Genomic DNA, 24,775 nt, shown 5'->3' with positions numbered 1-24,775 from the left:
GATGATTTAATTTTTAAAGATTTTATTTTGAAGTTATCTCCACACGCAATGTGGAGCTCGAACTCATGACCTCGAGCTCAAGTGTCACACACTCCACTGACAGAGCCGACCAGGCATCCCAGGAAAAGAGATTATTTATTTTTATCTACAGTATAATTCCCATTCTCTACTCCCTGAGTACAGTTTTATCATATACATGTTGATATAAAATATTTTTACAGCATAGCAAATTTATGCTTTAATCAACACACAATTATTTCATGAACTAGTTAACCAAGTTACAAGCAGGGGCATTTACTCATTTGCTATTTTATTCATGCAATAAATCAAGGGCCAATTCTATGGCAGGTCCTGTAGCAGGCACTGGAGGCACCATGAGCAGGTGAATGGGACAAAATCTTGGTCCTCAAAAAGCTCACAGCACAGTAAGGGAAGGGAATGGATGTTCCAAGAAGATCAAACAACATGCCCAGGTCTCAAGGCAGGAGAGCATGTGTAGCCTTGCTTAGCAGAACTGAGGGTTGGAACGTAAGCCATTGAGAGGGATGTTGGCAGGAGATGATGAAGCAGGGGAGTGGAGAAATCAGACTTATTTTAGAATTCACTTTGGCTTTGCGTGGAGAATGAATGAGAGGGAGAGAGATGACGGTAGTGTGGACTAGGATAGCACCAGTAGAGATAGAAAGAAGTAGATTCATTTAAGGACTATTTAAGGAATAGGGGTGATGTGTTTATGCTGGTACAGTTGGACACAGGAGTGAGGACAGTGAGAAGTCAAGCCAGGCTTGGGAAGCAGGGTAGATGAGGCTGCCATTCACTGGAATGGGAAATACTGAAAGTAGAGGGGGAATGATCAAGAGTTCCATTTCTTTGCATTGGGTTTGATGGCCTGAGCTCAGCGTCAGGAGAGGCAGGCAGCTGGGGACAAACTCCAGGGAGCAGGTCAGGACTAAAGTTTGGCATGAAGGTGGTGGTTGAACCCAGGGGCTGGTGGGGCAGGGGAGACAGCCCGCTGTGGGCATGTAGGACTGGAAGAGAAGAGGGTGAAGGATGGGACTGGAGTTCTCAGGAAGGACGAGGGGACTTCATGAGGAAGTAGTCTGATTGGTTGAAGGCAGTTGGCTAGGTGAGGCTGATGCTCAGGGGAAAGTTCTGTACGGGACCTATAGGAGTGTCTTTTAGTGAGCAGTAGGAAGCATGAGAGCAGAAGAAATACACTAGAAAATGGAGTTTTTGTATCTCTAGCATTCCTTCTGATAGAAGATATTGTTAGCAACTTGGTTGCCAGAGGCAGACATAATTGGGAGATATGATAACCAAAGAAGAAGGTAGGGCCAAGTGCAGGGGCAATGTTTAGATTAGAGGGTGCAAGTATATGAAGACTATAAAAGTTTTGTCCAGGCTGGATGTGGATTCCCTTTGCAGGAACCCTTAAAGGGCTGATGCCGCTTGGCCACTGCTGCCCCCACATCTCACCCGGGCAAGCTGGGCAAGTACGGCTGTCCCTCAGAGTGGGCCCTCAGCTACTGCGAGGGAGGGGAAGTTATGACCTGTGGATTCTCTTCTCTCTGGACTGGGTCAGGCCCTCTTCTCAGGTGGACCTGGGGTCCTGACCTTCCTTGGGGAGCCCCCTACCTATGAGGATGCCGTGACACTGTCTCCTTGCGGCCATGGCTGCTGCCCCGCTTCCTTCAAACGTCCTGTGCAGAGGACAAGGCCGTGGAAGGATCCTTCTCCGGAGGACAAGACAGCAGTGTAGACATATCTGTGAGTCCCTGAATCAACAAATGTCCCCTCTGCCCAGACCAAAGTTCTCTCATTGAAGACAGTATGCAGCCAGGTGAGTTCAAGCAGCACGATTTCAGCCCTGTGTTGGAAGTTCATGCTGAAACATCTTCAAAGTCTCTCAGCCCAGAAGGGGCTGTGTGGTCCACAGGAAGGGCAGGGCCAGTGGGCAGAGCAGACTCCTCCCCGTGCCCGCATTCCCCCCTTCCTATTTCTACAGTAATATATTTCTGCTTGAACCTATGGTGTTTGCCTTAAGCAACACTCTACCAGTATAGACGAACCAGCCATTCTGAGTTTCTTCCGTTTCCTGGTCCCTCTATTGGAGGTGACCAAGAATAGGTCTGCTGGTTTTGGTGGAAGAACAGAGGACCAATACTTCTCCCCAGTTCGTCCCAGCTCCATTTCTTCTCACCCCCGAGGTAGAACCACCCAGACAGCTACTAAAAAGGGAAGCAGGTGCTTCTCATTGAAGGCCCTCCCTCCAGCCCCACCTAGCTGCGATGAATCAAGAAGGAAGAGGCGCTATTTAATCCCCTGCAGCCTTTCCAGAGCAGGAAAGAAAGACTCAGATTGCTCTTCCCCAAGGAGCTTCACGTCATCCATCAAATCCTAACACAGGCTGTTAGGGAGGGTGCTGTCACCAAGATACTTGGTGGTGCAAGGAGCTTGAGAACCAAGTTTAGGAACACATCACAAAAGTTGGGAAGAATCCCTCCGAACAATCCCTCCTCCTCCATCCCCCCTCAATCTGCCCCGGGGGCTTTAGGTGCTAGATAACAACAATAATGTTAAGGGCGCTTTATTATTCAAAAAATAAATAACAAGATAATCACAAGTTCACTCTGGAAACAATGGAGACTGCAGGTAGGTAGGAGAGATTTCCTTTAAATACAGTCATTTCAGGAGGAGGAGTGGGCAGCCTCTGCTCTCTCCTCCCGCCTACACTGGTGGAGACACGACAGGGTTGAAATAAGATAACCGATTAGCAACAGCCTGACTGTGTGTGTGGGGTGGGGGGGGGGGGCGGAGGAGGGAGAGAATGAGTGTCAGGGTGGCTGGTGGGGGCAGGGTTTTCCAGTTCTCCGCGCCATCAGACTTTCTGGAGCCTGTCCCCTCCATCGGGGCCCCGGGGACCCCGGGTCAACCGTAACTGACTGTGAGCTGAGGCTCCCTGTTGCCCTTCAGCATCTTCGCGGGGAAATCGAGTACATTCTCCAGTGAAAGACACTGCATGCAAAGAAACAAAACGAAACTGGACTAATTATCTGCCGTTTACTCAGGATTCAATCTGCGCATAATAGTCTCGTCTTTTTCATGGGACTCTCTGGATGCCTGCATCAGTGGGGCGGCTGCTTCCAGAATATCAACTCTTACGGACCGGGGCCTGTTGGGGCTGCCCCCGCCCTGTCATTCCCTTCTTGCAGCCCTCCACGCCTGGGGGTGTATAATAAATAGTTCTCCACGAGGAGGATCCTAGGGTTATAAATAGGCAGTTCAACAGGGGTGGTGGTCTTAACTGCTCGGCCGTATTACGAAGACCACCAACAGGAGCTCAGCCGCAGCCTGTGAGGTGCCAGCGCTCAGAGTTTGAGTAAGCCAAAAGACGTGAAGCCGGTCCCGTGGCTCACTTGGCTCGGATCAGTCACGTTGACGAACACCGAAGCACCTGGATGCAATTCAAAAACTCCTCCCAAGTGGATGGACTGTTGGCCGCAAGGTTTGGACGAGCCGCGGGAGCTCGCGGCGCGGAGTAAGACTCTCTCCGTTCCACTCGGGGAATGGAGGCATAGGCTGGCGACGAACGGAGCTTGACTCGAAGCTTCCCGATTGGAGCAGAAGGTGACTTGGGCGTAGACGTAATAGAGTCCTTGTCTTTTCACGGCCAACTGTTTCCCATTCTCGAGGCTCACCAGGTTGCTGCTTATGGTGTAGTACCCTTTTGGCGCCCACCGCAGAACTGCAAGGAGAGGGGGAAATGCGTGGTGAGGTGAAGCGTGCATGGCTCCCATCCCAGCACGACACAGGCCTTAATGGTGGATACTGGCTTCACGTACACAGGAAAGTTTGGGGTGCCAGGCATTCTCAAGGGCCCCTCCACCCCTCTGTCTGGCAAATCAGTAGGGGCTGCGCAGTCGGTGAGAGCTGGGTTCCAATCCAGACTTCAGTCACTTAATCTCCCTGGGCTGTTTACCCCCGTCTGCTACCCTCGTCTGTAACACGGGGATAGTATTATTACAGCGTCTTACAGACTCATTTTGAAGGTTAAACACAGCCGCCAGGCACAGTGAGTTTCCTTCCTCCTTTGGAGCCTTTAAAGCCAATTGGCTCTCGAACTTCAAGTATGAGTGATTTCAAAGTGCCACATCCTACACTATGCACCGCCAAGCATTCTGACAAAACCCTTGCTGATGTGAACACTGCTGTCTTGCCTTCCTTGAATTCCAGAGTGGAAGAGTTGCCAGTTCATCTAGCTCAGCCTCCGCTGCCGAAAGACCCCATCTCTTCCTACCTGCTCATGCTGTCACAAACCCAGCTGGCCTCCCACAGCAAGGACTAAAATTAGGCAAGGAAGTATGAAAATGAACCTGTCATTTCACAGTGTTTTGATCTTCCATTGTAGTGGGCGCCACCAACTTGAAAGTACCTGTGTTCTTGTGGCTAAACCTGAGTACCCACCAACGGTGTGCCATTTTCTCGGCGGAGATGTTGAGTGGGTTCAAAGTAGGGTGTGCGCCCGATTTCAAATCTCAGCTCCCACAGCGAGGTAGACTGCTGGGCGTGGGGGCTGGGGAGAAGTCAAAGTATGGATCCTGAGCTTCATGGAGCCCTCTTTTTAAATTCCTACTTGGCCATCTATCAAGGTATCAGATTCAAGCTGTTAAGACTCCTCCTTTAGTAATAGGAAAGGCATCCTGAGATGTCTGACATTTCTTGGCCCTCCTGGCCACTCCAGAAACGATACTTCCTTATGATGCTTTCACTTTCAGGCCTTTTGAGAAGCCAAGAGCAGTTTCTCTCTCTTTTAGTCCACTAAGATGATCTGTCCTAATCTTTTGCTGTGGGGTGCAGGTCAAGCCTGTGGCAGTGTGCCCGGGCAGGGGCAGGGGGTTTGGGACTGGCGTGCAGTGAGGAATGTTGCTGTCCTCACACCTGCAGACCTCCTGTGAGGTAGACTAGGAAATATGCTGGGACCAATATCGATCCTGGGCCCTTTGGTAGAATCTGAGTGCTGTGAAATATATCCAAGGGCAAGGATTTCTGTACAGGTGGCAAAGACCAGTGGGAAGCTACTCTTCTAGGTGGTGTCTCTGTCGCTGTTATGCAATCCAGGTGTGCAAGTGTCATGTGGATGGCCACCCTGGACATGCCAATACAGCTGTGATATTCTCCCATACAGTATTTTCTGAGAATGGCTACCCAGCAGGGTTATTATATATGATAGGAATAACTGGAATTAATGAAGCGCTTTATGCTACTCTTCTGACATCTAGACTACAGTAAAGGAAGCTAAGTATTGGCACCTTACATTTATCTAGCACATGACAGTAAAACCTTCTTCCACATTAGCTGATTTAACACTGAAAGTCACCCTGTGAAGTCAGTGAGGCAGGAAACAGCAGTAAATGGACTTGCCCAAGATCACCTAGCAAGTGGTAGTCACCGTTCTGGAATCTCGTTTCAAAAACTTCCTATCCAGGGACACCTGAATGGCTCAATGGTTGAGTGTCTGTCTTCGGCTCAGGTCGTGATCCGGGGGTCCTGGGATTGAATCCCGCATTGGCCCCCCCCACAGGGAGCCTGCCTCTCCCTCTGCCTGTATCTCTGCCTCTCTCTGTGTGTCTCTCAGGATTAAATACATAAAATCTTAAAAAAAAAAAAAAAAAAACTTCCTCTCCAGTGCTCTTCCTTCTGTATCATGATCCATGATAACCATTTATGTGTTACACTCACTGAGAAGCCCATGCCACCTCAGAGATGAGGTGGTATCTCCTCTTCTCTCTCTTTGCCTGTCTCTATCTCTCTCTTGTTGTGTGTCTTGCTCTCATACAGACACACTGTTTAGAACTTCTTTCTGGAGCCCTGTGCTAAATTTTTCCAAGACTGCTCTGATGCCCTCAGACTGCATTTATATCTCAAGGGGGTTTCATGCTCACAGGCATGTTTCCATCCATTTATCAAATGCAACACATTCTCAGGCACCAGCTCTCTGAAGGTATAGGTTTGGGAAAAAAATATCTAAGAGCTAGAATGATGGCAGAATGTATATGGAAATAAACTCATTCAGAGTTGAAAAGATTATAGTATGTCGTCTATTGTTACTTCATTGGAAAATCTAACGTCCTGGCACCTATTGATCTTTGCAGAATGATTTTACCTTTAATTTCCCTGAGGTTGGTCCCTGTGAGGCTGGGGTTAATCATACAGGGATTGACAGATGGGAGGAAGTACCCCCTGAGGCCCATTTACACACAGCGAAGAGGGGTTAGCGTGAGGGATGCTCCTAGCCAGGAGGTCACTACCTGCCATCTCGTCTATGTTCTCAGACTAATGGTCCCTCCATCCAGTAATTCATCATTTAGAATCGGCCATTGAACAAGAACATAATGAGAACATCAGGATTGCTTCCCACCTCCTTTTGTCCCTTCAAGTCCCATCTGTGCTCCTGAGCTCACTTTGAAGACAAAGGAGAGCATAGGAGAGAGGTATGGGTGGATTGGTAAATTGGGCCCCAGAGGAAGAGAGGAGCCTAATCATTAGGCTTCACTGCTTCCACATCCCAGCTTTCCCACCTGGGTGACTGACCCAGATGTTTTGGACTTACCGGACGCTGGGTTACTACTGGCCTCACTTATGACATGGGCTGCAATTCGAGGATCCTGATCACCTGAAATGAAACCAAAAGCCAACTGTCAGGCCAAAGCAATACAAAACTTCCCACAGAACTATTTGGTCCGGTTCTGTGGCTTGCCTTTCTTGCACTTCCTAAATCAGTGTAATAGAGACTGGGCTTAAGTAGGCTATGCAAAAGGAAGAGCACAGCGGCCTGAAATCCCTATCACAGGGAAAAGCTGGCTTCTAGAATCTGAACACCGAATTAACTATTTTCACTGATCCCATTCTTCTAATGGTTGCTCAGTACTTGACGCCCCTTTACCGGATTGACGCAGGCTAAAACTCTGGTGTTCGTGAAACATATTTTGAATCTTGCTGTTAGAAATAGCTCCCATCCATTGGGAACCTCACTGGGCCCCAATGTGGCATTTGCATACCTAGCTGGCATGGTGCCAATTGTGTCTGACATCATCAAGCAACTGGCCAAACTATTGTACCTAGCTCAAGTTGCTTCTCATGTAAAAATCTTGCTCTTTAATTAGATGTGTTCATATCCCATGTGAGGAGACTGTGTGCAAGTTTCTTTTTTTTTTTTTTTTCTCCAGGAATGAGCCTGGTGTCAGACACTTGTAGGTGTCCTATAAATATTGAATCAAATTGCATGACCAGAATAACCAGTTTTGTTCAGTTGATCCTTTTCCTGAAGACTGCTGGGCAACATCTACATGCACCCATTTCCTCAAATTTCACTGTAAGTCACAGACAACACGGTACCACTCAACACATTTTAAAATCATTCTGAAGACACAAACTTCATGGAGATCAGATGACCCATGGCATCCAGAGCAATAGTTAAAGCAAGCTCTGAGTACTCTCTTTGCCTCAGAAAATACTATCTGTATCTCTGTATGCATATATTTCTTTGTGTGTATTAATTTGCACAAGCCACAGCATCATTTTTTCACTGGCATTATGAATAATACCGATTTCCCAATGCCCCATCTCTCCCATGCTCAGCTGTTTGGCTCACTCCCGGCATTATTCTTGTGTTTGGGGTGCTAAATTCTAAGAGGAACAGGGAGAAGAAAAGCCTTGGAAGGAGTCATGGGAGGAACAGTGGAAGACACGGGGAGGTTTAGCCTAGAGAAAGGGCCATGATTGCTGCTTTCAACATCTGGACAGCTGCTGTGTAGAAGCATTCTACTTTGCTTAGTATGACCCCAAAGAGCAGGACTGGGTCCAATGAGTGGAGATTAAAGGAACAAATTTCAACTCCAGAGGAGAAAAGACTTCCCTCTGAGTAGTATAGTAATCTTTTTATAATTATTAGAGCCATTCCAAGATGGACCAGGATGAATAATGAGCTAGAAGGTGCCTAGGCATGTTAGACCAGAGGCCAGATGGTCAGTGCTGTTAAGGAGATTCGTGCTCTGTGGGTGGCGCTGCATTGGAGAACCCTGCCTTCCAGTCAAGATCCCTTCAAACCCTGAGATGTTCGAGATGTTCTGACATTAAGAACAGGGCAGAGAATAGAACGTTGTCACACAGAATCATTCCTTGATTGCAGACACTCAACTGGTCATGGTTCCCCACAAAAAACAATTATCATTGAGAGATGAATGCCAGTGATGACTTTCTTGTCATCTTATCCTCTGTAGGCGGCACCAGGCTTTGGGGTCGCTTTGAGGAAGATACTGAAAATAGTGGCATTTCTTCATAGTTGGTATTGTCAGCATTAAAGGAACACAGCCTGTCTCGTAAATGTGTACATACAAGGCCCTTCCAAATCACAGACATTAGAGAAGGTGTCGATTTAGCCATTGTGGTCCTGTTTTATTCCCAAGGCTAAAAGTTCCCTAATTCAACAGCTTGTTTGTTCAGTGTAATCAGCCTAAAGCTTCCCTTTAGGTTTTAAGTATTCAAAAAAAATTGATAAATAGCAACCTACCTTTTTGCATTGCAATGTTTTCTTCTTTCTTCATTTCGTTGTTTAGCATTATCTCCTAAAATAAGAATCATTGCAAAAGGTCATTTTGACAGGAAACCTGGTGTGGGGTTTTAGAGGCATCATTCATTTGGCATCTGTCATGACTCTATCGCCTGTTCCTGGTGGGGATTATCACATGGACTTAGATCCTGTTATTAATTCCATCATAGCAATTGGGAGCCTGTGGCTCTGACAGATGAGCTGACAACCCAGAAAGCCCAGGGGTGAACCTGGAAGCAGAACCTGGGCCCTATTATTTCCACTGCAGTGCTCTCTCCAGACCAGGGCCTGTGATGTTGACCCTTCCTGTGACCCCGGCCTCCTTGCCTTTGACAGGTATTGACAAATAATGTTGAATGAGGAGATGTTTCTACCCTGGTTACCAGCATATAGAATATTACTAAACATAAAGCATGGCATGTATCTATTAAAATAAAACTGGTCTGAAATCTCTTAGGAAATGGTAAGAGTGAGTTTGACCTTGGGAAGAAATTCCAGACTATGAAAAGACCCTCAGACATGTTTTACTGTCAGTGGGATGAGGAGATTCTCTCAATGCTGATCGCCTTATGTGGCCTGTATGTATAGAATATCAGCATATAGGAAACACAGGTTATCTCCCAATGATGCTGGTGTTCAAAGGCAAATGCAACACTTTTTAAGTGGTTTCTTTTCACTTAGCAATGGGGGAAGGCTAGAGGTGCTCAAAGAAATTTACAGGCATGGCCATCAACACAAGTAGGAAGGGAATCATGGGTACAGCTGCCATTTTAAAGATACTGAATACAAGGCCTTGATGGCTTAACTGGCTGGCATGAGGTCAACCAAGGAGTCTGAGGCTGAAGCCAAGAGCAGAAACTCTGAGATCACATGCAGAGGCTGGCTTAGCTCACACCATCACTCTGGGCTCTAAGTACGAGGGCAGAGCACAGGAGCATTTTCACATCTGATAATCAGTCTTGGGCACCTTTCCATTACTGGACTCAATTTTCTACAGGGCCTTCCCTTTCATCCTTCCCCAGGAGGAATCAGTGTTGGGACTGTTGAGCGTCCTGTTGTAGGCTCAGCTCAATTGCCAGATGGGAAGATGTAAGTCACGGAGCCCTAACGAGGAGCCTGTGCCTCAAAATGCTCACAGGGGCCACAGGGCTTCAACTTTCCACTTGAGCTAAAGTGTGGCACTGAGAAAGTGCAGGGACAGGAAAATGTTTGTGAGACAGCCAGTAAACAAATGAGTATTTAGTGTCTTTTAAAAAATGGAGTGTGATGATCAAGGTTGAGATACTTTTAGGCTACGTGGTTTGCGCTGGTGTCAGGGCTTGGCCAAGATGAAAACGTGAAGTCAGCAAAGTCTTTTATGCACCCAGCCTTGCCTTTCTGTGAACTTTCCCTCAGCCACACTCCCCAGAGGCTTTTTTCTCCCCCTTGCTTCACTCTCCACCTTGACTAGAAGACTTCTTAAAGTTTACTTTCAGAAAATCTCAGATTAGTTATTTCTCTCTTACTGGGAAGTCTATGTGAAAGGTATGGACAGGTAGACATTGACCTTGGAAAGGAAATGCTTTGACACCCCCCCCCCCCATCAAAGACCGCTCAGGCCTTGGTGGGCAGACAACCCTGGAACTGACCAGTCTAGCGGGGTAGGGAGAGTAGTATGTTTTACTATGAAATTACACTATTTAAGACGCTGCCTGAAGTTACCCAAGCATAAGTCCATCTTCCCCTCCAAGTGACAGCTTGGTGTTACCTGCCTCTGGAGCTAATGAGTTACTCCTCACCAGAGCAGTCCAAACAGAGCTTGGTAACCACTTGGTAGGGATTTTGGGAAGTTCTGGGTTGATCATTGGATCTGGTGACTTCTAAGACCCCTTCAAGTCCTATGATTTGGAACCCCCAAATTCCAACCTTTGGTTGCCCTGGACCAGTCAGACCGCGAAGCCAAGAAAGAAAGCCTGCTAACACTCACTAGGAATATTAACATCCAATTTGGGGTTACTCTGTAGGTGGCCAGTTTGATTTTTTTTTTAAGTCCAAAATATTGTTTAGAATGAGAAATTTGGGAGAATGGCATTGGAAAGGGAATCAGTGTTTGGGAGAGGACTGGGTGGCCAGAAGACATTTTGTCTAACTACCATGTATGTCATAGGGCCACATGGCACCAACTAGGATCCCGCCCCTGTGGCAGTAGAGGCCAGGGGCTTCCTCTGCCATTCATGAGGAGCCCTGCTTCACATGCCTGAGAAGGTCTGCCTTTCTAGAATAGGAAACTTTGGAGCTGTTTTCCTTGCTCCTACCCTGGGTCGCTGATTTGGGAAATTCTACATGTCTGCCCTGAAATAAAACCATTAGAAATGGGCCGTTGAACTGTAAAACTCTCGGAAAGAAAGGGAGAGGAGGGGAAAGAGCAAAGGTGCTCTCACTGCCTTGGAGGGAACGCAAGGCTGGTCACATAATTACAGAATGTCAGAGTGGGTCATCTCAGCCCTCTCATTTGTAGATGACAAAACAGGCCAAGGGAGGTGAAGCCATTTGCCCAAGGTCGCACAGCCAAGCCTATTAAATATCCAATAAATATCTGGATTATGAACTGCTGTTCTGAAAGTGGCTGTCTTCACATTTAAATTTGCAACACCTCCCAACACCCTATAGTACCAGCCAGAATCCTCAGAGAACCAGAGAAACTCAAACCATTTCTAAGTCTAGCCAATAAAGAGGGAGTCTTCATCTAAAAACCTAGATTAGCTTAAAGAACGCAAAAGGCAGCCATAGATTGGGGCTGCATTCTGATTCCTGGAGATGATGCAGGAATAGGCTCAGAAAAAAAGATCTTAAGCCCTTTACTCCTGGGTTAAATATCATACATTATTTATATGCAAGAACTGACTGCCCTTGGTTTATCCAGATACCTGCTTCTACCCCCCCCCCCCCCACCAGCTTGGCACAGAGCTGCCTTCTCTTCGGGACCCCAAAGTGAGCTGAGGGCCGAGGGGATTCTACTCAGCATCTGAGAGGGGAAACAAACAGGAAGACTTTTTGATGTTCTGCTTCAGGAGAAAGCTTCTAGACTCCCTGTCTGTGATGATGGAATTCATGTGGTAAGGGCATCCTCAGTAAACATTCTAAGACTTCTTGTTGTCAGTACCTATGACAGGCCCCAGCGACAGCAGTGACTGCACTGGGTCCTCTGTCCACCTCTGGTCTTAACAGACCCTAGAGTGGACTGGCTTCATGTGGGGTCTGGTCTGAGTGGTACCGAGAAAGTCCACTCCCCCAACCCCCCACAACCTCTCCTCACAATTAAAGGAAGAGATCTCACTTTCATATGTACGCACATATGTATGTATGTCTATACAACTTCTACACTTTCAGGTTGCCATTTCCCGACCTAGCAAAAGCAGTAAAAGTTTTCAATGACCCTTTAATTAACAGCTGAGCTCCTTACCTTGAGAAAGGCTTCAAACCGGCTTTTAATTTCCTCACAGTTCAGTAAGGACAAGGACCCCTCCCCTTTGTTGCATTTCTGTAACGTTTTCATGAACACAAAATCTTCATAAAGATTCCTTTCATCTTCTATCTATTTGAGAAATAACAGGGACATGAGAAACATAATTCTGGAGAATGTGGCTAATGATGTCTGCCTCTACAATCACTTCCACAGCATCAGTAATAGGAGGAGGGTTTTGCAGATATAAATGGGGAATAAAAGTCATTATACCAGATTACTGTTATTTGGTATTAGCTGTTAAAAAATCGACAAAAGCCAGCAACTATAACGTCACATTACCCGAAACTCTAGGTAGAAATCACAGCTATTCTAATAAAATTCCATTACACAGTGTACATTTTGTCCATGTATTATAGCAGCAATATTCTAGAATGATCATATTCCTCATTGCTCTAGTAATGATCGGTCATTGTGAACCCAGTGTATCAAATCATTTTCTGCTGAGCTCGTTTGCCCACCTCATCTTACTTTGTGCTGCAGTGCTTTATAAAAAGAAGTGAATTTGCAATGTGTGTCAATTAACTTGAGTTTCTAATTACATCACTCTCTTTTTAACTTTAGTATTTGTGGAAAACATTTGCATTTTTAAGGAAATCATCTTTCTTTCCCAGAGTGAACAAGATATTTTAGTTGCCAATGTCTTAGAATAATTAAATGTATGGAATTCACTTGTATAATCAACTGATTCCGTGCCACTTTCTTGTTTTAAAATTCAATTTTTAGATTCAAAACAAGATCCAATTAGCCCGCGGCTTCCATTGTTATCAAGAATGGGGCACATGGGTGGCTCAGGGGCACATGGGTGGCTCAGCAGTTGAGTATCTGCCTTTGGCTCGGGTCGAGATCCCCAGGATCTGGGATGGAGTCCCGAATTGGGCTCCCCACAGGGAGCCTTCTTCTCCCTCTGCCTATGTCTCTGCTCTCTCTCTTATGAAGAAATAAATAAAATCTTTTAAAAAAATAAAAGAGCACACCTCAATGCTTTGGTAAATTTGGTCAGTGCCTTCCCCCATAGAGGCCAGGCTTGGGTCCAGGCATTTGATTGACAGAGCCCACCAGGCCAAACACAAAGAAACAACCAGGTCCAGAACCCCTCTCTTTACTCAACTAAAATGTGAGTTACCCAGTGAGTTGCCTCAACCATCACTGTCTCTCCTTATCCTGATGAAAAACTTCCTGGCCTTCATTCTAGGATGGGATCTCAATAGAGGGCATTCAAACATCCCTGAGAAAATGTGGTCTCCAGATGCTGTACATCCACAATTCCCACATCCAGACTTAGGGGAACAGCCAGATAATTCATCAAATTTCTCCTTTTCATCTGTGCTTGGGGTTCTGTCAGTACAGCCAATGATGCCCCTCAGTGGAAGTGGGTTAAGGCATTGAAATAGGACAAATCCGAACAGTTACTTTTTCCTAAGAATGCAAAAGTACTGAATAAGCTACTCTACTGTTTTGTTCCCCTAGGTCCCACCACTTAAGAATGTAAAACATCTCAGAAGGCAACTGAGCAGCTTGCAACTAAAATCAGTGTTTGAAGAATTATAGGGAGAATGCCCCCTTTTACTCTAAGACAGCAAATTCCAGACTTATTTATCCATGTCTGTGCTAATCTAAAATGCTATGAAGTTTCAGATCAAAGTCATACTCTCCTTCTCTAGTTAGCAATTAAAAAAAAAAGGTTGTCTCCATCAGAAAAAAACAAATTTTTAAGCAAAACTTTAGCAAATAATTATAGAGAGAATGCCCCTTTTACTCTAAGATGGCAAATTCCAGACTTATCTGCATCTGTGCTAATCTAAAACACTATAAAGCTTCAGATCAAAGTCATATTCTCCTTCTCTAGTATTTACTTTGTGCCGGGCTCTGTTCTAAGCTTGCTACAAGGCTAAATTAATGTCATCTACCAGGTGGGTACTATTACCTTCCCCGTTTCTCAAATGTGGAAACTGAGGCACAGAAATATAAAATAACTTGCCCAGGATCGCAGAGCTGATAGGGGCCAGGGTCAAGATTTGAACCTAGGCAGTCTGACTCCAGAGCCCAAGCTCTCGACCAGAGACAAGAATAGGACATCTTACCAACTAGATGGCAAACATAATGCCACAAGACCTTTTTAGCCATTTGGGTTCCTACCATCGTCCATCATCTGGGTAGAACTAAAACCAGTCAACCTGCAAATCAATGAAGACCCCAACTTTCATTAATAAGGGCTCTTGGTTCGTCTTACCTTGTCCAATCTTCTGTGAAGATATACAGCAAAGAGTGCCGACCCAATCATCTGGGTGATGAGAAAAACAGTAAGCAAATACATAAAAATTTTCATACTGACGGGTGGTCCAGTGGCCACAGATCGGGGAGCAGTTTGGCTATATGTTTCGATCATGCTGTGTTAGAGTTGAAATGATATCTTCAGACCGAGAAGGTGGCAGAGGCAGCATGAAAACACTGTCAAAGTGGCCACCTTACTCAGGATTAGTTAAGAGCGCACAATCGTTGCAGCCCACACTTCCTGGAAAATGTGCTTCGTAGTCTTCTCTCCCAGCAAAAAAAGTTACGTAAAGGTTTTTTTTTTTTTTTTAATTATACCCATATCATTCACTTCCAGGCTTTCCCTTTTGTTAGTAAAGAAGAAACAAGTTTCTTCTTCCATACATTCATTCTTGCCTTGAAATGTCATAGACTTAACAGACAATGGCAGTATTTTCCTATCGCTAGCTTTCTGGGTTCACCAGTTTCAAGGAAAGTGACAAATTCGTCCACTAGCAACAGACTTATTTCAATTTCAATCTTACTAATACAAACCGGGAACCTGGCATATGGGGAAAGAAACATGTCAACAAAAGTTTGGATTGATTTGATGACTGATATACCCCTGGCTAATGGCTTCTCAACACTTCTTTAATCTGAAAATCCAACGAAATCCCAGCAGCTTTTCAAGTCTACATGGCATGAAGCAAAAAGGAGTGCTGACAGTTATTTTTTTTTTTTTACTTTAGTTGGAAAAGGTAATTCAAGAAAAAGAAATTTCTCAAAGGCCGAGAGGAGTGGGGTCTTAAAGGAAATTGGTCCAAAACTCTGGGATCAGGAGGTTAAAGTTGGAATCTTCACTTGACTTAGCCCAATTGCTTGTCTACACTGTTCCAGTCTATCAGATAATTGCTGATGCTGATGTAATGGATCAGAATAGAAAACATATGCTCCCGTTAAGAGACCTGAATTCTAGTCCTTGCTCTACCAACAAATCACTATGGACCTCAGGTGAATCACTTTACCTCTCTGGGTCTTGGTTTCCCCATATCCAAAGGGGGCAGTTGCACCTGCCTTGCCTATCTTATAGGCTGCTGCAAAGATCAAATAAAAATGTGTACGAAAGATCTTTGAGACGTGTTAAGTGACAGACAGACAACTCATTCTGAATTTGGGGGAATTTGTTTAGCTGAAGATAATGAGTTTTCCAAATAATCACCACCTCCTTACATACTAGTAAAAAACAAAAGAACAATAACAACATCAAAAACACCTAAAGTTCTGACAATGAATTGAATCACTGAGGTATGTGGATTATGCATTTCTCAATGGCTTTGTATCATTTTATCAGATTGTCTTTGAAACAAAAGCAACTGTGGAAATCCCTACCCCACATCCCAACCTGGTCTAGAAACCATGATAAGATCACTTTGGTGATTCCTATAAAATTGTTTTGAGAGACAAATAGGAAATGTAACAAAGTGCTCTGGTAGGCACACTATCTGTATTGTTAGCACCTGCTCTCTTCCCCTCCCACGCGCCAGCATCCTGTCCTGGGCTCAGAGCTCTGTAGCTTTTCACTACATCTGCCAAGTAGGTGGCTTCCACGCACGTGATAAACTTTCATCAGTCAGGTCAGAGGCTTCGGTTCCTAGACAAGTAACCGGAGTTGAACTGAAGGAAAATAATCATGAGAGCCAGAATGGGCTTTAGGACTTCTCCAAAGCCCCTGTTTCATACACTTACAGAATGCCAGACGCGCAAGGGCCCTGCCAAGATCAGCTTGGCCAAATGCCGAGAGGGAGGACGCTCAAGGCACTGCCATAGAGATGCGAGCAATGTCAGGATTTGCTCACATGACTGCCTTCCAGAAAGAGTTGCTGTCCAATCTCCCTGCCTCCCACTTCCCCAGCTTCAGCCTTCTGCAATATGACTTCTGCCCCAGTATTCCCCCGGAACTGTTACCACCATTATTAGCACAATAGTTTTGGCTGAATACTTTTTATGGTTCATTTTTAATGACCTTTCTATCCGTCCATTAACCTATGATTCTGTTGTCACCCTTCTGAAAGCTTGTCCCCCTGGCCTCTCAGAATACTTCTTTGTGTGATTCCCTTTTTCCTCTGTTTCCCTTAAAACTTTGGTATTCCTCATCCTCATCCTCCCCTCCTCTTTTCTCTTCCCCTGCCCCTCCCCTCTCCCCGATCCTCATTCTACACGTTTTCCTTGGGTGATTCCCATCCACTGTCATGGTTTTCACTATCACCTTCATTGTGATAAATCCAAAATCTATAACTATAACCTTGAGATTTAGTTTTGTAAGTATAGCTACCTCTGAACATTTCCACTTGGTTCTCCCAAAGCCACCTCCTATTTGCATGTCCTATACTTAACTCCACTTCCAACCCAGACCGGTTCTCCCTCAGGGTGCTTCCTATCTCAGGATATAGTGCTACTATATACACCTAATTGCCCAGGTCAGAGACCAGGGAGCTGTCCATGATTCCTCCCTCTCTCTTGCCCAGATTCCTCCCCAATTCCAGTGGCTTCTTCTTCCCCAAAGCTTCTTGACTGCCACCACTTTTTTTCTGCCAACATCAGAGCAGGCCCATGTCCCCTCTCTCCTAGATTACTGATTTGTACTCTTCTAATTTATCTCCTTGCTTACCTTGCTGCCCTACCCTATCCATCCTTCATACTGCTGGAAGAATGTTAATTCTAAATCTTATAAGTGACCGTATTATCTAATCTGACTTGACCTCCCTAGATTCTGCATCAGATTCAGGCAAACAGAATGATGGAGTGCCCTGGTGTGTTCAACATGAATGGGATTAACTCCAGAAGAGCCCACTTGCACTTCAATCCTTGAAGCCTCCTCTTTCTTCCATCCTTCTTGTGCCTGGTCCTCTACAACAATTGGCTACCTTTCCAACTTCCAAACTTGAGCTCTATTTTCTGATTTCTGATTCTTGATCAAACATCCTTTGTGTTGGGATGTCCCGTACCTGTCTCTCCTCCAAGAAGGAGTGGCCTTGGCCCTGGTGTTGGGTCCCCTTTAAAAATCCTCAGCTGCTTAATGCATCCAAAAGTGATTCTTAACCTTAGTTTCCAAGAAATCTATGGGTCTATGGAGTGCACAAAAGTGCCTGTAGCCAAAGTCAAATATTGACCATCTTTCTCTTAGTTCACAGAAAGAATAAAGTTAATGCATTGAATTGTTTCATTTTTCAGTTTTTCTTATGCAAAATTTTCTTAAATCTCTGTTATCCTTTTTTACTACCACTTTCCTGCTAGCCAGTGACTGAATTGCAGCAAATAAGTATGAAGGGAAAAGTTCAAAAACCAATGGATCATACTTCAACAGTTTGTTTTTGGTGTGACTATGCTTGTGGTTGTGATTTTATATTGATAACCTAGAACACAGTCATAGTTTCTGCTAGGAAAATTATTTCCAGTACATACGAAAGAGTTAAATATATCAGCATTTTGTTTGTTCTACAAACGGCCTCACAGACTCTTTTCCCTGAACATGTCTGGAAAACCCTAGCCTAGAGCACAGCATCTCAATTCTTAGCACAGAACGTGATCTGCCCCTTGCCCACCTTTCTGTCTTCATCTCTTGTAACTTGCTCCCACTCAACCCTGAGCATCAGCCATATCAAGCTAGGTTTATTCCTAAATGTACTGTGCTTAGTCAGACTGTTCCCCATGAACATGCTGACTCCCTCCACCCTTAGCCATTAAGGTTGATGAAGAGATCCCCCTCTGAAACATCCCCTCCCAGCAGACAAGGTGGGAGGCTTATTCCACATGAATCCATCTTCTGTACTTCATCTACCCTAGCATTTGCCACATTATCTCATAATTGACTTGTTTGATTTTCCTACCATTAGCTTGTAGAGGAAAGGGACAATCAAAAAAAAAATACCTCAGAATCCTTGCTTCCTGACACTTTGTAAGGAATTAATAAATCTCGGCCAATTTAGTAAATTTTAAGAGGATGGAAAGGAGAGCTATACAACATTCTAATCTGATACAATGGCACTGGCCGGGCTCTCTGGTGATACAAATGAGAATATATTTGTTTTGAGTTTGCTTCTATTCCTCTAATTATCTTTGTCTCCTCTGGGGTCAGTTCCATTTGTTTATGTTGGTCCTTTTCTTTCATGTTGATAGTTTTCCTCAAATATCTGATGACCCTTTATTGTCTGGTCATATTTATGAATGAAAAACTATGTGCGTTTTTATGGGTAGATAGCATGGATTTCCTCTGCAATTGCACTGATCTGTTTCCCCCCACAAACACTTCTCCGGAATGGGAGGGCTGACTGCGGGTTCTGTTTCAGTGGGTAGAGCCTGTCAACAGGCAGGCTTCCCTTTAGGTTATGTGGGTGGAGAGGCAGGAAGGCCAGGGACCCCCACAACTGATAAAGCAAGGAGGGCTTTTCTCTGGGGGTGAAGACCTTGAGAAGGTTTCACTCTCAACTGAGCTGGTTTTCCTTTTGTTTTCTTTTTTCTGTCTTTTGCAGAGGTCTTAGCACTCTCCTAGAGCCCTACTCTGGCAACTTAGCCTGAGGGCCAAGGCCTTATGCTGCTGACAAAGGGCTCTTGGGAGGGGGGAGAAGAGAGCCCACCTGTCCCAGCTGCTTTACTGCAGCTCTTCAATAAGTTATCATAATGATTCCCTCTCAGCCTACCCCTGATCTCTGCATTCATTGTCTCTGAGATTGGTGTCCCCTTGGGAAAACCCACTCTTACCTCTTGAGTACCTGAATTGCAATGCTTTCTACTTGGATTTCTCTTCTAGTCCAAATTCATTGTCTTCCTTACTTGAGGGTATCACTCAAAATTTATTTCACACTGATGTTACCTTTTTCTGTTTCCCATAGTTGTTGTGATTTCACTCTTTTTACGTTTATTCTTGGCCAAATAATACATTCACGTGGTTAAAAAGGTAAATGATGGGGTACCTGGGTGGCTCAGTGGTTGAGCATCTGCCTTTGGCTCAGGTTATGATCCTGGGGTCCTGGGATCGAGTCCCAGGTTAGGCTCCCCACAGGGAGCCTGCTTCTCCCTCTGCTTATGTCTCTGCCTCTCTCTCTGTGTCTCTCATGAACAAATAAATAAAATCTTTTTTAAAAGGTAAGTGATATAAAATACTGTGCAGTGTAAAGTCATCTTTCCACCTCTTTCTCCCAGTTCTCCATTGTCAACCAATGTTGTTAGTTTCTCACATATCTTCCAGAGTTGCTTCTCTATGCATTCAAGCAAGTACATAGATATTCTCTTTCACCTTTATTTACACACAGTAGTATTTAATACTCTATTCTGAAACTTTGTTTTTTCATTTAACAATATATTTTGGAGATTATCCCATGTCAGCAAAGTGCTTCTTTATTCTTTTTTTTACAATTGCATAATATTCCATTGTATAATGACATACCACAATTTATTTAACTAGTTCCCTATTGATAAACATTTAGGTTGTCTCCAGTCCTATGATATTGAACAATGCTGCCACAGGGGTGCCTGGATGGCTCAGTCAGTTGAGAACCTGACTCTTGGTTTCCACTCAGGTCATGATCTCATGGGTCAGGAGGTTGAGCTCCCAGTCAGGGTCCAAGCTCAGTGGGAAGTCTGCTTGAAGTTCTCCCCCCTGCCCCTCCCTCAACTTGCACACACAGACTCTCTCTCTCTGTCTCTCAAACAAATAAATAAATCTTTTAAAAAAGTAATAAACAATGCTGCAACATAAAACCCTGTACTGATTCATTTTTTAAAGTTTCTTTTCAGACATTTCTGTGAGATTTGGAAGGCAAAAAAATCACATTTTTTAAAAACATTGAACAATAAACATGTTAACCTAAACAAGCACATCACACTCAAAGGAAGATAATTTAAAAGTTATTGTTTATTTTCTATTAGTCAACAGACAATGAAAATCTCCATTATCAATGCATAATAAATTATTTGTGTTATACACCCTCTTCAAAGCCAGATATTGCATTTTAAAGCTTCCAATGCAAAATTTCTATCCAGCCTTGAGAATTTTTTTGGCCCCATGAATGATTCTCCACGTAGATCTGCAGCAAAAAGCCAAATATGAGATGCTCTCTGGTGCCTCCATCCACAATACTGCCCTTGTTAGCTAGATTGGTAAGAAGCAATTACAGGAGACATTTCTCTCAATCAGTTCATTTGCTCAGATCAACATTCACTGAGTGCCTACTGTGGCCTGGGTGCTGAGCTGGATGCTGGGGATACAAAGATAAAGACAATAGTCCCTTCCTTGCCAGGAGCTCCCAGTTCAGAGCAAACAACTAATATACAAGCAAACAAACATAAAACAATGTGACAAATGCCCCAGTAGAGATGAATACAGACTGCTGTGGGAACAGTAAGGAGGAGTACCTATGCAGCAGGTGGCTGGGATAGAAAGAGTATCAGGGAAGGCTCCCTAGAAGAAGAGATACTCGTCATAACTTTGAATCCTGGCTTCTAGCACTCCACTGACAAATCCCACATTCAGTGTCCATCTACTGTCCTTGGCTTTTCTAGTCCAGAATCTTCCAAAACTTTTCATTCTGTAGTAATCTTCTAGTTGACTGTATTGATTCTAACACGGAGGAGTAAGGTAGGAGGGGGTTGGGGATAATCATCTTCAGCATAAACGAATGACATCGAGGACAAAGATTTTTGGAATGTTGGCCTGGTTTTAGGTATCAGTTTTGCTAGTTTTGTGTGACCAGAATCCTCAATCTCTGTTACTACCAGCTGCCTTCCTCCATCCTAGATGCCCAAAGTGAATTTTGTTGGCAAATATACACTCATTGTTTCTGACTTTTGGGCATTTGGCCTCCATTCCCCATTAGTGTAAGAAAAATAGAGCTGTATTTATCTATATGCTTAGATTAACACTGATTACCACTGGGAAGTAGAACTGGGGGATGGGGAGGCAAGTTTTGCTTTTTGCTCTATACCCTCTCTACTTTTTGCACTATTTTTTAACAGTGAATATATTTTACTTTTATCATGATTTATTATTTAATAAACTTTTATTGACAAACGCTTACAAAAAGAAAGATGCACAAATCATAAGCTTAATGAATATTCATAAAGAAAACATATCCATTGTAATCATCACCCAGATGGAGACAATCACAGTGCCTCTGAAGCCCCCCTCTTGTCTTCTCCCAGTCATCTCTACTCACAAAGGTAACCACTATTCTGCCTTCTATCACCAAAGATCATTCTGACTGGGAGTTCCAGTTGCTACTTATCCTCACTAGCTCTTGGTATCATCTGTATTGTTTATCTCAGCCATTCTAATAGATTTATAATATAACCTCATTATAATTTTGATCTGTATTTCCCTAATGGTTAATGATGTTGAACATCTTTGCATATATTCATTTGCTACCAATATGTGCTCTTTGTTGCTACCATTTTTCAAAAATATAGAACACGATCATTTAAAACAATTGCTTGAAAATTATAATGCCACTTACCTGACCAGGGAAGAGTCTTTGGGTGTAACAAACCTTCTGAGAGGCAGATTAGGGTGGTGGAAATAGCCAGAATTTGGTAGCCGACATTCCAGACTATTCTACTTGCTGTGGGATCTTAGGTGAACTATTTAACCATTTTTTGTGCCATAGTTGCCTTGTCTATAAAGTAGAGATAAGAATAGTTCCTGCTGCATTGGGTTGTCCTGAGAATCAATGAGAAAATTATGTAAGGCAGTCTGCTCCATGCCTGAGAGGGGAAATGTTCATCAGTGTTCTCTCTACCTGTGTAGCCAAACCTGGAAAGAGACCAGGGGAGGGAAGTTCATCCTTGAGGCAGTCAGCAGCTTAGTATATGAGGGAGACTGGGTGAGTGATTCCTCTATTTCCGGCTCTAAAGATTAAAAACTCCAAAGTTGTTTTCCGGATGCAGAATTCTGTCCCCTCACTCACTGCTGTGCTCCCCAAACCCCAAGCAGCTGGAACATACTACTTTGAGGAAAGCTCTAGGATAAATTTCTGGTCACAAACAACTGGGTTCTTAGATGCTGCTGGACCCCTTTTATGTGTGTCCTAACACCTCCTGCTGTGTGTCTAGCAGAAAGACACGAATCCCACAGCATCTTTCTGTATAATTCCCAAAGGTTTTCCCATTGATGCCTTCTATGGCAGGATGGCTTGAGATGCCTTGTGGCTAACAGCATCTAGTCAACATCTATGTAGCAAATATTTGCCCAGCGCTTAGCAAGCACTAGTCTCTCTGATAGGTCTGAGGAACCAAAATGAAGAATAAAGGACTGCTAGTTAAGGAGACAGGAAAGTGTCACAGTAGGGCAAGTAGACAGGGTTGGCAGAGCATGGAGGTAGAGTGAGAGTGGAGTATGAGAGGGTCTGAGAGGGCTCCTGGAGGAGGGAAGGTTAGAGCCCTGAGATAATTGTCTGGGTGAGAGAAGAATGCACTCCAGGTACAGGAAATAGCACATGCAAAGACCCAGAGAGTGAGATGCTTTCTCCTCTTGAGGCTGCATGTTTGGGACCAAAGCCTTGCTCTGGGCTCTGCACAGCACCCAACTTCTTCCAATGGGCTCTTAAGGTGGAACACAGAATACTGAGTCTTTATAGTACAAAAATCCCCTTTGTTCCAGACTAAGCATCTCAGGGATCAGGTGCTCTACAGGGAGGTATTATTATTATTGGCACCATTTTCCTTCAGAAATCAGATTGATATGAGTGAACATCTGTGTGGTTGTAGCCCATTTTCAACCTCCCTCGTTCCAGTCTTAACCTGCCTTCTGCACCTCCCCTAGAGCACCAGAACTCTGGTAGCCTGGCCCCTAGCTCTTATGCACCAAGACCCCAACACACAGCCTTTCCTTGGGCCCTTCTTATCTACCCTTAACCAATCCTTCTTGACTTCAAGTTCAGAGTTCCTTCCTATCTCTTTCACTCTGTCTCTCCCCAACTTCTAACTATAATTGTTCAGACTGCCCTCTTTAGTTCTGACCCTAGGATTGAGCAGTCTTGTCTCTCTATCCTTCCTGTGTTTCACTCCTGGGACTGTTTCGGGAATAGCACTTCTGCTCCTAAACCAGTTCCTCCATAACCTCACAGGAGACTGTCTTCTTAGCAGAGACCTTACTCAGAGGATCTCTAGTTCTCCCACGGGGTTTCCTGGGGCCAGCCCCCTGTTTTCATAAGTGGGGAAATTGAGGCTCGGGGAAAGGGGATGACTTACCAAAGTCATGTCTGTAGCAAGTTAGTGGTAGAGACTAGCCCAGGCCACCAAACTTCCAGCCAATGCTCTTTCCTGGGGAATCAGACTGCTCCTCGCAAGGCTCAGATCTTCTAGCCGGCATCGGCTCCCACCCACTGAGTGCACAGTGCACCATCTCTGTTAGTACTTCCTTCCTGAGTCAGTTCATTAAGACTGCAGCTGGCCCGTCCAGGCTTCTGACTCAGCAGCCTAGCAATGAACATCCAACCATGTCTGCATACAATTAAGGAAATGCCAGGGGCAGGAAGCATTTTTTTTTTCTGTCAGAGTGGGGGTACAAAAGGAGGTGAAGAGATTCAATTAAATGATAAGATGTCAGGGACCACAGTGGGGGTAAGGTAAGGAGTGGAAGGGTTGTATCAAAGGGTTTAGGATTAGTAGTTTGATACATTTTGGTACAGAAGTATATTTACTGGCTTAGAAGGAACAGTGCAGTACAAATATCATGGCAAAGATAGAATGTTTCCATAGCTTCCATGGTGTAAAAGTAAGTTGAGAGTGTCCCCAAAATGCCTATGAGTACTAATTAGAAATTAGCTGTATGTTCCCTTCCATTCTCTACACCCATGTCAATTTTTGCCCACAGGTTAATAGTTGGAAATGATTACCACACCTTTGAAAGCTGTTGTGGCTCAAGTGCTCACCTGCAAATAGAGTTGAGAACTTTTCTCCTTCACAATGTCCCCCAGTGAATGGTGCCATCTGGCTAAGTGTAGACTTAGAATAGCTCCCACCAGAGCACATCTACATCTCATCCAGTATCCAGTCCAATCAAAGATTTTTAAAAAGTAATATCTATGCCCAATATGGGGCTTGAACTCACAGCCCTGAGGTCGAGTCGCATGCTCTACCGACTGAGCTAGCCAGGTGCCACCCCCACAATTGAGGATTTTGACATCAAGAGGTTTTCTGACTCGGAGGAGCAGAAAGCCCTGGCCCCCTGTATTGTGACAGGGTCGTGGATGCCTAGACACTGCCTTCCCAACATGGAAGAACCAACCACATCTGAAGCATGTTCAAATAAACAATGGGGTTGACACTTGTGCTGGGTTGAATTGCATCCCCCTAAAGTTCTTGTTTACCTGGAATCTGTGGATGTGACCTTATTTGGAAATAGAATCCTTGCAGATATT

The 24,775-nt window shown here is 44.5% G+C and overlaps 1 protein-coding gene across 2 annotated transcripts; it reads right to left on the bottom strand.

Annotated features, from left to right (window-relative positions):
* On the bottom strand, positions 1-23,767 carry CD40LG (CD40 ligand). Of its 2 annotated transcripts, XM_072743354.1 has the most exons (7): positions 23,604-23,767; positions 21,872-22,074; positions 14,344-14,394; positions 12,051-12,182; positions 8,570-8,624; positions 6,611-6,673; positions 1-3,745 (listed from the first exon to the last, which is right to left on the bottom strand). In XM_072743354.1, exons 3-7 carry the CDS (start codon positions 14,392-14,394, stop codon positions 3,369-3,371), a joined length of 678 nt encoding a protein of 225 aa, XP_072599455.1. In that variant the 5' UTR covers positions 21,872-22,074; positions 23,604-23,767; the 3' UTR covers positions 1-3,368. The 2 variants fall into 2 exon arrangements, with proteins under 2 accessions (XP_072599455.1, XP_025843636.1); XM_025987851.2 differs by lacking the exons at positions 21,872-22,074; positions 23,604-23,767 and having other exon boundaries at positions 2,572-3,745; positions 14,344-14,636.
* Between the last annotated feature and the right edge of the window lie 1,008 nt (positions 23,768-24,775).

This window comes from Vulpes vulpes, chromosome X, assembly GCF_048418805.1.
Source record: "Vulpes vulpes isolate BD-2025 chromosome X, VulVul3, whole genome shotgun sequence".
NCBI lineage: Eukaryota > Metazoa > Chordata > Mammalia > Carnivora > Canidae > Vulpes > Vulpes vulpes.
Note: the sequence above shows the minus strand (reverse complement) of the source record. Positions and strands in the feature narration are given on the sequence as shown.